The sequence below is a fragment of the Saccopteryx bilineata genome, chromosome 3 (assembly GCF_036850765.1).
Source record: "Saccopteryx bilineata isolate mSacBil1 chromosome 3, mSacBil1_pri_phased_curated, whole genome shotgun sequence".
Taxonomy (NCBI): domain Eukaryota; kingdom Metazoa; phylum Chordata; class Mammalia; order Chiroptera; family Emballonuridae; genus Saccopteryx; species Saccopteryx bilineata.
The window spans coordinates 31480720-31494398 of NC_089492.1; the positions used below are offsets into that span (position 1 = coordinate 31480720).

General features: G+C 34.6%; 1 protein-coding gene across 49 annotated transcripts in view; it reads right to left on the reverse strand.

The window, feature by feature from the left end:
* Nucleotides 1-13679, reverse strand: part of RIMS2 (regulating synaptic membrane exocytosis 2) — a 653442-nt gene that overhangs the window by 155152 nt on the left and 484611 nt on the right. For 18 of the 49 annotated variants that reach the window (XM_066265863.1, XM_066265860.1, XM_066265865.1 and 15 more), the window contains one exon: nucleotides 1606-1778. The exons of 15 other annotated variants lie outside the window; for them this stretch is intronic. In XM_066265863.1, the coding sequence (XP_066121960.1) occupies nucleotides 1606-1778 (173 nt within the window). Of the gene's footprint in view, nucleotides 1-506; nucleotides 756-1605; nucleotides 1779-13679 lie in introns of all 49 variants that reach the window. 16 more of the 49 variants (XM_066265849.1, XM_066265845.1, XM_066265856.1 and 13 more) reach the window with 1 other exon arrangement.

The window sequence follows — 13679 nt, forward strand, 5'->3', positions numbered from 1 at the left end:
CCTCAGGACTCAAAACTGCACCAGAACCCACCAGAAACCCGAGGCAAGAGACCCCAGAGACTGAATAAAGCTTACTTGTTGCTAGTTATTTTGCTACTTATTTTCAAAGTTCATTTCTGATATATAATTTTTCTTAAAGAGTAGGCTCAATTTTTTCAGCCCTTTTAGAACTTAACTTCAAAGGTTTTGACTCAACAAATGGGGAAGATATACAGTAATTCATGCTAAAAAAAATTAAGGGAAATTTAAGTTTGATCCAGCTTGTCCTAAATAACTTGAAAACCAAATAAATCACACTCTCAGAACTAGTGGATACAAATCAAAGACTATTTAATAAATCAATCTAATTGATAACAACTTGCCAACACATTAATTAGTTGTATTAGAATATAAATAGGTAAACCACAGGAAAAGAAACCAAATGCAAACAGTAAAATAGTATTTATGGGTAGGAAAAAGGACTACATTACTAATGGGAAATGTCTACAAAAATAAGCATATTTTACCTGTCATCGTCTTGTGATAATCGCCTTTGTGAATCCTCTTTAATCCACTGTTCTTTTTCTTTCCCTTGCTCAGGTATATCTTGTGTTTTTTCCTCATCTCCCGATTCTCTATTTTTCTCATTATTAGACGTTTTTATCTCTTTCCCTTTCTCATTCTCATTAATTCTTTCTTCCTTTACTTTGTCCTCCTCACGAACTACCTCTTCATGCTTATCCCCTTCTGTCCCTCCCTCTTCTACTCCCTTTGGCCTTTGAAAGCAACACAAATTGAAGGAAGGCATGAAAATAAACACAAAAAAGAAAGAAAAAGTAAGGAAAATGCATACAAAATTAAACAGAAAGGAAATGAAAACTTCTAAAACATAAATAAAAATGACATCTTTTAAATGTTGAAACTTGTATACCAGAGAAGCACTTGGGTAAGCAACACTTCATCATAGCTGTTTTTAAAATCATATTTTCCTGTTACAGAGTTGCATGAAAACGTTGTGGTCTCTACATTATGGATTATTATAGAAGTAAAAAAAAAATTGAGCTCCAGTGCCCATAAAATCTACTGGTCTGGTGATAAATGCAAACTATACAAACATATATATTAGATTTATAAATTTTGAGAAGCTGAGGATTTTTCCTATGCATTTATAAAATTTTCACAAAGATAAGGAGCATCCAAATAAAAAAAGTAATATCCGTACATTTTCTGAATCATTAAAATAAATTGATCTAGGAAAAAAAAACCTCCAAATAGTATTTTCATATTCCTTAGAACATTAAAAATTCAAGTCTTCACAAAACAGTCACTTTAATCTTAATAAAAATATAGTAATAACAGAATTAATTTTTAAAATAGAAAACTTTAAAAAATAACATTATTTCAAGTAATGTAATAAGAAAATTGTTTTAAGTTCTATAAAACTTTCTTGTGCAATAGTTTGAAAGGTAAACCAAATTCAATAAAAAATAATACTTACAGAAATTCTTATTGCCTTAATGAATACATGAACCTTTAGAAATAAAGGATTTTATGTTTACCCAAAGAAAAAGAACGACCTTCTAACGTATATTTAGAAGAGTTTCCTGTGAAAGCCCTCTTACTCACCTGATTTTCTTGTTTCCTCTTGGCCGTTCTGATTGGACAGACATGTAGCTTGTGCTGCTGAAACGAGAAGCACTACTAGTCCTTGAAACCGCAGATATATCACTTACATCACTGTCCGAAGATTTAGTGGAAATATTATCTGCCCCTCTATGAGGATCCCATCCTGATCGATACTGTTAACACAGATTGACAAATACGCAGAAGTTGTCAGTATTACCACACAAAGCAATTATTAGCTTCTCCTATTTCAGCACTTTATTGTCCACAGAGGATACTGCAAAATCCCCACTCAGTTGCATATAAAACAAAAGTGAATGGCAATTATCCTAAAAGAAAAATTCAATTTACATGAAACCTTTGTTTTTAGCAAAGGCAATTAGAGCATTTTCACCACATCCCAATGAAGGCCATTAAAATAGTTTCACAACAGCAATGGCCTCAGGGAAGAACATTTAGGTTAAATCTGGGAAATAAACATTTGGCTTAATATTAGAAAGTAGAATGTTTTTATTTCTGAATAAAATTTGAAAAAATATATAATAATGTTGCCATTGTAACTTATAAGAACCAATTTTAGTAGTCATCCATTCTCTCCTTAATCCATTATGCTTCACTGAAAACCTAGAGATAATACAAAATCTAATTATTAAAACATGGATTTTTTTTTAAGAAAAGCCAAGAGAAAAGAGAAAGTGTAATTTTTGAATGATTTCTGGAATTTTGATGAATCCTGGAAATACTAAAAAAAGTCATTATTATTTACAATAGTTCAAATTTCCTGGAATTGAAATATTCAGATAGTTATCTGGCACAGCCAGGTTCAGGGTGTTCTGGGTGTTCAAATATTCTGGTAAATCAAAAATCATTATAAATGGTTTATGTTAATGATATTGGGATGTAAAAATTAATAGACTTTGGAGTCTAGAAAACCTGGAGTAAGGAAACCTTTTACTAGCTGGGTGAAATTGAGCAAATTATTTAACCTTTAAAAACCTGTTTTTAAAATAATAAGGATTTTAATATCTTTTTTGCAGGGTTGTTCTGAAAATTAAAAATACAGTTGACCTTTGAACAACAGGGAGATTAGGAGAGTTGACTCCCCCAAGCAATTAAAAATCATATAACTTTTTGATTTTTTCATAATTTAACTAACAGCCTACTGTTAACTGGAAGCCTTATTGATTATGTAAACAACATAGTTTGTATGTTCAATGTATGCTATATTCTTACAATAAAGGAAGCTAGAGAAAATAAAATATTATTAGAAAAATAATAAGAAAGAGAATATGCTTACTGTAGTCACTGAAAGAAATCCATGTATAAGTGGACCTTCACAGTTCAAACCACTGTTGTTCAAGGGTCAAATGTAATACATGTCTGGTATTTGACATAATGTTTAAAAAATTCAGCCTGTATTATTACTGTCCTGATGGCTACTGGTGGGTTAAGAGAACATATGCTAAAAGATTTTTAATTATGCTCATTTCAAATATACTACTATAATATCATTATTTGTTAATTTTGCAACAGATTTTTCTAGTTATAGACAGTGGTAAGTTTCACAAAACCTTAGAATATAATTATCTTTTGGAAACCATTTAGTGCAACTTGAAGAATCATTGCCTAATAAATAGGACTATGTGCATAACAATTCACTGCAAATGTTAGATATAAATATTTTGACCAAGATAAAACAAATTGTACTAGGGTATAATATAAATATTAGATTGACCGTTTGTTTTTATTTTTTCTCCAGGATCTTCCAGTATTTAGTTGAGGGAAAAACTGATTCTTTTCTTCAAATGTAAAATAGATTATTCCTAAGGTTTCATAAAATCTTTATAATCATATCCTTAATTTAAAAATAAAGTAAAATATTGGCCTATCTTAGTCTACTTTAACTTTCCACTTTGTTGAGTATATTCTCAATTAACACAAATAATATAATGAAATTCTTGAAAAATATTGTTGCTTTTTTTATCCAGGAAGTATTCAAGTAAATAGAACCCTCATGTTTTATTTTAAAAGAAAGATTATTTACTTAAAATAGATTTATATGTAGAACATTTAGACTATGATATTCTTTTTTCAAACTAAAGATATTTTAAAATATTGAAAAAAATTTAAGTGAAAATGTCCTCAGCTAAGGCTGTTGCCTAAAATTGCATTTCAATAAGTGGGCCAACATTATCTATCTTAGCTCATATATATAAGCACATACACACATATACACCTATATATATTGTATATGTATGTTTCACCAAATGTATTAACAGTAAATTTGATCTCAAGATGAGATATATGTGAAAATTTTTCATTTTATTTATAGATTTTTTTGGATATTTTATTATGTGGAAAATGAGTGTTTTAAGAAAAAATTTAAGACTATTAAACTATACATACTGTATCATTTTGGGGGCCTTTATCTTTCTCATTTTTGTTATTTATAATAAAAAAGAGAAGCAGTCTGATAATATCTTTTAAAATAATTTAACGTTGGCAAGATAACCAGTTTTGGTATTATACTTTGCTTGCTTTAGTTCATGGGATTATTGTATCATCTAAATTCAGCTGAATAGTTCTAAATTTAAACTCTAGGAGGCAATAAGGGTAATACTATAACCAATATGAGCACATGTTCTGGAGTGAGACTGAATCAGTGGTTTGAATCCTGACTACATAAACTATGAGTTATGTAATCTCAAGATAACTGTTTCTATGATTCCAGTTTTTTATCTGTTATAAAGTGTATAACAATTATATTCATCTCCTAGACTTGCTACAAGAATTAAATAAGATAACGCATAAAAAGCACTTAGAATAATATCTGATGCATAACAAGTGTTCCACAAATGACAAATAATGATGATAACGATGATGATGATGATGACTAGATAGTAGCTAAATACTGGCTTAGTATCAATTCTAGGAATACCTTTAATCAAAAGAAGTACTAGGTAGAAATGCCCAGCAATAAATATATTACTCTGACTGAAGCCACAATAAAAATGTAACTATTTCTATATATATCCAATAGATTTGCTTCAGAAAGTATTTTTATAAAGCAAAATTTAGATATTAAAACAAACTTTCCCACTAACTTCCAGTGTGTCCTCAGGCTTCCCCTTCCCCTCTGGACACAGTCATCCATACCTATTACCTCACAGGGAGTTCCTCTTTCCCAACTGCAGGGTGAGGAAGAGAACTAGCTCAGTAGGAAATACCTGAATTTCTTGGCTGACACAAAGGCTTTATTTTTTATTTTTCTCTCTGCTTCTTTATCTTGACATCCAAGGCCACCTGATACTTGTGCATCCCTTGTCTTCCAGATTGATTCTTGCTCAGTTTGTTCTGAATCCTAACTCCTTATTTGACTTTTGAATTTCAGTGATCAGGATCTGACTTTGCACACTCTAGCCTTTGTCTTTGTAGGTAGCCATGACTTTTGATCCTGTTGCCGTAATACAAGCTTAGACTAAAGCATAAGAATTAGTTTTGTTTTGTTAAAATATACCAGTTGTACATTGCACATATCTTTGTCAAAGACCTCTCAGATAATCTAATTTGCTGAGCTAAAATTTTGCATATGCAAAAGTTAAAAAAAGATAAAATTTCACATACTATAGTTTTATGACTTTTATATAATTCATCACATGATACCTATTGTTATAGGTATTTGTGCATAAAGTGTTCATGTTTAATTTTAAAATAATTAAACGGTCAGGGCAACATCTTTCTTATCTTTGTAGCTCTCTTAGCACCGAAGAGTCAGAAATTTAATTTAACTTAATTTAAACTCAGATGTAGCCTTCGAAACAGTAAGATAAGAATAAATCCCATTTTAAGGGTCCTGGTCATTTGGCTCAGTGATAGAGTGTTGGGCCGGTGTGTGGATGTCCCAGGTTCGATTCCCAGCCAGGGCACACAGGAGAGGCGTCCATCTGCTTCTCCAACCATCTCCCTCTCACTTCTCTCTTTTTTTCTCTCTCTCTCTACTCCTCCTCCCATGCACCCATGGCTCGATTGGAGCGAGTTGGCCCCGGGCACTGGTGATGGCTCCACTGCCTCTGCCTCAGGTGCTAAAAGATGGCTTTGGCTGCAACAAAGCAAGGGCCCCAGATGGGCAGAGCATCGCCCCCTAATAGGTTTGCCGGGTGGATCTCTGTTGGGTGCATGCAGGAGTCTGTCTTTGCCTCCCCTCCTCTCACTAAAAATATAAAAAAAAATAAAAATAAAAGAATAAATCCCATTTTAAGGATTATTGTGAAGAATAAGAGAAATAAGATACTCAAAATACCCAATAGTGTGCTTAGCACATAGCAATGCCGAAAAAGTGAGTCATTCGTTAAAAAGACACTGAGTAGAAAAATTCATATAAAGAAATAATACAAATTAGTCAAAATCTCTTGTTTGATGATTCTACTATCTACTCAAGGCTTGCACCTAGTTCATTTCTCTGAGTACTGCTAAGGAACTAAGCCTGTTTCCCTTTGTAATATAGCTCAGGTTTTCACTACAAGTACACACATGACCAATAGAATGAGAAATTTGGAAAGTGAGAAATAATATATATATATATATATATTGTTTGTTTTTTGGTTGTTCTTTTTTTGTATTTTTCTGAAGCTGGAAACCAGGAGAGACAGACAGACTCCCGCATGCGCCCGACCGGGATCCACCCTGCACGCCCACCAGGGGGCGACGCTCTGCCCACCAGGGGGCGATGCTCTGCCCCTCCGGAGCGTTGCTCTGTTGCGACCAGAACCACTCTAGCACCTGGGGCAGTGGCCAAGGAGCCAGCGCCCGGGGCCATCTTGCTCCAATGGAGCTTCGGCTGCGGGAGGGGAAGAGAGAGACAGAGGAAGGAGAGGGGGAGGGGTGGAGAAGCAGATGGGTGCTTCTCCTGTGTGCCCTGGCCGGGAATTGAACCCAGGACCTCTGCACGCCAGACCGACGCTCTACCACTGAGCCAACCAGCCAGGGCCAAAGAAATATAATTTTATAAATAAAACTTCAGGACATATTTTAAATATTTTTAGAATACAGCATCTTCATATATACAACTTGCAAAAAGTCCAGAAATCAATGTAATAAATGACCCAATACTGGAGTTTACTTTTAAAATAGTTAATTTCTTTTGTGTTTCCTAAATGTATTTTTGCTTGTCCTAAAGTATAATAAACAAAACTTATATTTTTTCACAGTGAGATAGAAGCAGCTAGATTATTACTGTACTAAGGTAATGTGAATAAGTTCATTTATTTAGGAAATTTTTGGTATTGTCTTGGCAATATACAATAAACATTTTTTTAAAGAATTAGCATGTATTAGTTTCTAGCTGACAGATGAACAATGAATGATATGTTCATCATTCTCTTTAATGGAAAAAAAAAAACCAAAAGAGATTTATTGCATAGGATTACATAACCCCAGCTGAAAATTATGCTCTGACTGAAGATAATTAAAATCTTATAAGAATGAGGAAGCTTTTTCCCAACAACATTTTGATGTTTTGTGCATGACTATTAAGCAGATCATGAACTAGAAAAATTTATAGGAAATTCTTCTTCTTCAGGATGTTCCAGACAGGAAGGAGTTTCTAAGTGGTCAGGAAAGTTAATGTTCTCCTTGATTACCTAACGCTAGTGGAAATAACAGCATATAGGCAAAGTTCTATTGAAAGGAAAGTTTTAACTAAAATTTTAGAACAGTCCTGAAAATAAGTATAGCCAAATTTCTAAAATAAAGTTTTTGTTTTCTCTAATATACTCATTTGAAGTTTTTAATTAGGTTATTTCCTAGTGATTTCTTTACAGCATCTCAGCAACTCAGGTGGTCTGAGCTTTGTACATGAACTTTTCAGATAAAATATGAGAGTGGAACTATAAGAGTTCCCTTAAGCAGTGCTAGTCTTCAATTTAAAAAATATCACCAGGAAACTGTAATTTGTTATCTAAAACTCCAGTTTAAGAATTGATTATTGCCAAATATTGGGCAGTAAGAAAGTCCAAATTTGAAGAAAAACAAGTTTTATGCCATCAGTAAGTACTTGTAGGACTATTCACATCAGGTTCAGAAAGAAAACACAATGGATAGATAAAAATATGGGGGGGGGGAATTAGGGCAAACATAATCTTTGGAAGAGAGAGGAGAGGCTGAAGTTCTGGGCAGGGCTTTGATATCAGAGGGTGGGTGCAGAGGAGATATGAACAGATCAGAGGAAGTCTTCCCACTGCAGTCATTTAAAGAATCCTGTGAGCGAAAAGATATTCTCTTTTGTCCTCTTATTTTTTATTTTATATTGTAATTCAAAGACAGTAGCTGCTGTTTCTTGATAGTACCACAACTGTAGATAGTATTTCTGCTGAGTTCATCCTGATAATCACTTTTTCTGTCTTAGCCACAGCTCTTATCAGTACCTGATCTGAATGCTGTACTGTGCAAAAATCTGTCAGAGATCAATTTGTTCAGATAGGGCTTTTAAAGTGGGTGCTCTCTGCTTGGGAGACAGCAAACAGGAAAGGCCACAGAAAATGGAGAACTAATTTAAGTTATATTCTTATAAATGTTATTCTGTAAATGAAATCCCAGCCAGGAAAGTCTTCTTTAATTCCTTTAAAGAGAATTAATCACCATCTTGAGTATTCCTAAACTACTTTATTCATGCCTTTCTTATACTTTTATCATATATTTGTCTCTGTGTCTTTATCTATCTATCTACCTACCTACCTATCTACCTACCTACCTACCTATCTATCCATCCACAGATCCATCCATCCATCCTGCTAAGTTATAAGCTTCCTGAGGATAATTAATTTTAGTATTCCCATTGTCTAGATCAGTGTCTGGCATGTAGTAGAAACCCAATGAATAGCGAATGAATAAAAATGAATGGGATGCTTGTTTTATCTGGGTTACATACTGGAATATGATCTCCAGTACAAAGATACAAATTAGAATACGAAATATTGTGATGAGAGTTGAATAGCTTTTAGTCATTTAATTATTTCACTCTCCTTGGGGGGTACAGGCAGTGGCTTGCTAGTATATGTTTAACAACCAGATATCCAAAGAAAAAAAGTTCTGATTTACAGTTTCCTGAATTCCAAAGAATAAATACTCCCATCACGGCTGATTTCAGATGTGAGGTTTAGAAATACAATTGATTGCAGGACTCACTCAGACTCCTTAGGGCACAATGAGTAAAAGAAAATATTTGATATCCATAAATTACTCATCCAGTGAAATCTTGTGAAAGGTGGACCAGCAAGAACAGCTTACAGTAAAAAACAATTGTAGAAAATGTAGCCATTAACCTAGAGGCCAATACTTTTGTCTCTTGGTCTGAAGAAAATTTATAAGGTTTATTATTTTTCCTGGAGCATTTGTAGAGGAAGAATTCTTGCTAGTAGTCGATTATGACTTTCCCAAAGGCTTGGCTCAGTGAGAGCTCTATGCCTATTATTAATAAGCAGTTCCTTGAGAAATGTCATCCTTTATTTATTTCCATTGATTTCTCAGAAGTTTCGGAAATGGAAATGCCAGTCTACAAAGAAATCTCAGGCTTAGAGATCTCAGGTAGCTGCAGGGCTCATGCTTTCGCCTTTAACAAGTAAATTTACCACTTTTTCCTCAGAATCCATAACTTTTCACCCATTCACTTCTACCATTTATTGCAACTGTTCTCAAAAACAAACAAAAAACACCAATAATATCCTAATTTACCAGCCAGTACTGTCTTTTTAGATTTCTTCTTTCTTGATTTTGCCATTATATCTAAGGTTGTTGAAGTCCTCTCTCTTCTTGAAACTTTTCCATAATGGCTTCTCAGATAACGTCATTCATAGTTTCTCCCTTGTCTCTCTGACTATTCTTAATCTCTTTGCTGGCTTTACTTTCTCTAACCTGATTTTAAATTATATTTTCCAAAAATTTCAATCTTTAGTCCTCTTTCATTATATATATTCCTCCAGGTGATCTAATCCATTATCAATCCATTTTAACTATCATATAATGACTAGAAAATCCTTATCTTTGGCCTTCATCTTTCTCCAAAGCTTCGACCTGCATTTTCATATTCTACCAGGACATCTCCCAGATGTTATCTTTGCTGGTACATCGAATACAATGTGGCCAAAACCAAATTTATTGTCTCTCACCCCAAGCTAGCTATTATTGTATTGCCTATATTTCCTGCACTACTAACAGGCTCAATATCCAATTAAAACCTAGACTATTTGTGAGTTATCTTTGACTTCCCTTCCAATGTTCTCCATTTTTTTTAATTTTAATTTTTATTTTTATTTTTTGCATTCCTCCGAAGCTGGAAACGGGGAGGCAGTCAGACAGACTCACCCATGAGCCCGACCAGGATCCACCCGGCACGCCCACCAGGGGGGATGCTCTGCCCATCCAGGGCGTTGCCCCGTCGCGACCAAAGCCACTCCAGCGCTGGGGGCAGAGACCAAGGAGCCATCCCCAGTGCCCGGGCCGTCCCCCGCTCCAATGGAGCCCTGGCTACTGGAGGGGAAGAGAGAGACAGAGAGGAAGGAGAGAGGGAGGGGTGGAGAAGCAGATGGGCACCTCTCTCGTGTGCCCCGGCCGGGTATCGAACCCGGGACTTCCACGCGCCAGGCCGACGCTCTACCACTGAGCCAACCGGCCAGGGCCCAATGTTCTCCATTTTAATCAGTCAAGAAATATTGCTCACTCATTTTATAGGAATAAATATCTAAAGTTTTAGCAATTTTAGACTCATGAATGGTTCTTGGACTTTCATGTTGGTAATCAGAGTGTATTATACTTATTTATCACAGTTGCTGCTGAATGCCTACCAATATTCTTTCTCCCTTTTTGTTTTTTACTAAAAGAATGCAGATTTATTGTGAGGGTCTAACAACAACAACAAAACAACTACATTTTCTAATATCCCTTGCAACTAGGGTGATCATTTAACTTGAATCTTGGTCATTTAACTGAGATATAAGCAGGCATCCAGGGGGTGGCGTTTGGACAGAGCTATTATTTTTCTGAATACATTGGGCTAACCTATCTGCTATGGCCATTTGCCTTTCTCTCTTGTCTTTTCTCTAGAATTGGAGTCTAAACATGAGCTTAGGGATGCAGTAGTCATTCTGAGACAATGGGGATGAATGTCTTACTCCAACTACTGGGAGCAGGAAGACAAACTCTAAAAACAGGGTGTTGCCTGACCTGTGGTGGCACAGTGGGTAAAGCGTCGACCTGGAACGCTGAGGTCGCCGGTTCAAAACCCTAGGCTTGGTCCTGGCCGGTTGGCTCAGCGGTAGAGCGTCGGCCTAGCATGCGGAGGACCTGGGTTCGATTCCCAGCCAGGGCACACAGGAGAAGCACCCATCTGCTTCTCCACCCCTCCGCCGCACTTTCCTCTCTGTCTCTCTCTTCCCCTCCCGCAGCCGAGGCTCCATTGGAGCAAGGCTGGCCCGGGCGCTGGGGATGGCTCTGTGGCCTCTGCTTCAGGCACTAGAATAGCTCTGGTCGCAACATGGTGACGCCCAGGATGGGCAGAGCATCGCCCCCTGGTGGGCAGAGCATCGCCCCATGGTGGGCGTGCCGGGTGGATCCCAGTCGGGCGCATGCGGGAGTCTGTCTGACTGTCTCTCCCTGTTTCCAGCTTCAGAAAAATGAAAAAAAAAAACACCAAAAAAAAAAAACCCCTAGGCTTGCCGGGTCAAGGCACATATGGGAGTTGATGCTTCCTGTTCCTCCCCCCATTTCTTTCTTTCTCTTTTTCTTTCTTTCTTTCTTTCTTTCTTTCTTTCTTTCTTTCTTTCTTTCTTTCTTTCTTTCTTTCTTTCTTTCTTTCTTTTCTTTCTTTCTTTCCTTTCTTTCTTTCTTTCTTATTTTCTTTCTTTCTTATTTTCTCTTTCTTTCTTTCTTTCTTTCTCTTTCTTTCTTTCTTTCTTTTTCCTTCCTTCCTTCCTTCCTTCCTTCCTTCCTTCCTTCCTTCCTTCCTTCCTTCCTTCTCTCTCTCTCTCCTCTAAAATAAATAAATAAATAAAATAATTTAAAAAAAACACAAAAAAAGAGGGTGTCATGCCAGCTGATTCCTTGTTATTAAAAACAAAATTCTGTATTTATTCAGATAATTCTGTAAGCTTTTTTTGTTATGAACATCTGGATGTAAACCATGTGTCATAAAAATATTTTCTTCCCTCATGGTATAAGGGAACAATCTTTAACCACCAATATTGATGAAAACTATAAAATAGTTGTCTAATTTTAATGCTAACAGGCAGTATATAATGACCATAGATAATGAGGCATAGTCCATGATGAAACTAAAAAAGCTTCAGATTGTAACATTCAATTTTCATCATCATTTGGCTACAATCTCAAATATTTTATCTTGACTTGAAAAAAATTATGAAAATGTCATAAGCCCCTATCTAATTCCATATCCCATTTAAAAAATAGATCATTGTTCTTTGCTACCAGATTTGTTTATTTACTTAAGGTAGGATTACACCAACCTTCATTTGGTAATACATATTTTTTTAATTCTTTTTAAATCTGTTAAGCTGGGTTAATTTTTATAATTATGTTTATAAATGGTATCAAGAAAGTTAAATCAAGAAATGTAACAATCCATGACCTTAACACTAATAATTATTAAAAGTTGATTTTTATAGTTTACAACTTACAAATATTTTGCAAATCATTTCTTTTACTCAACATCTAAGACAGCTGTTGTTTTTAAAATTTACAAATAATATGTATTAACACAGCAATTTATTTATTTAGATGTATCCATATAACAATCTTTTTTCTTTTTCAACTTTAGTGAGTCTTAGCTTCATTTTTTAAAATTTATTTATCTTTTAATTTTTAAATTAGTTTACTTTCTTTATTATTTTGTATTGATTTCAGGTGTTAGATTCATTTTTATGCCCTTTATTGTTCCTGAAATTTTTGTCTCAGTCAAGAAGTCATAGTTTGTTCTTCCTAGAACCTTTAAATGTATTAATAACAGTATCTTATTCTGATACATATAACATTTCATTTACATCCAAGCCCAGAGAGAGTAGAAAAGACTGTTTGCTGCTAGTCCAAATTAATGAGCCCTTTATTTTTCCAAAAGAGAAAAAAGTCACTGTTAAAAAACTTACTTAAAACCATTAATATGACTAAAAGCTTCTCCAACCCCTCAGACTGGAAACCTGTAATATCTAGCTAGAATTAAGAAATATACCTGTAATATCTAGCTAGAATTAAGAAATAGAATATAAAAAGCTCTTTTTAGCCATAAGAATTCCTGATACTTGGTCTTCCATAAATATCTAAAAATGTTATATGGCTTATCATATGATTTTTGCATTTTTAGAATATATTTATATATTTTATTAGACTATAGGGTAGCAATATTATGGCTATTTGAATGGCAAGCTAGCATGCCAAAAGTAGCAACAAGTTCTTGAAAATGTGAAGTAGATAAAAACAAAACAAAAATTAATGGATTGGGAATATAAAGTGGGATTTCCTTTCCAATATTAATACTTAAGAAAATAATAAAGTAACTCAAGGTACTTGTAATTAAGAGAATCAGGGTTAAATATAATAATAGCTGATTAATCACATAGAGTTGAAAACTTGAAAGGGTCTGAGAATTACAATGACCCATCAAAATTAGGATAGAATAGTCTACTGAAAATCTGGAAGAGGCCCACTACTCTCATTCCTTTTTTGAGAAGATAAGGTGGCATCAGTAGGGTCTGTATTAAGACCATATGGGAGGGAGCCAAAAGTCAAAACATGGTAAGGAATAACAATTATGTCTTGGTTGGACTACAGCAATAGCTTCTGAATGGATTCCTTATCTTTAATCTTTTCAAATGCATCTCAAGTATACCACTAAAGTTATCTTCTAAAGGCACAAATTTGTTTATACTGGTGACTTCTTTAAAGCCCATGAGTATAAAAAGAACAATGTAGATTTTTAACTGAGTGATTAAAGCCCTCCATAATCTTGTCTCAGCCAACTAATCCACTGTTATCTTCTAATATGTATCCCAGTTTGTTGTATATTTCCATTTTAA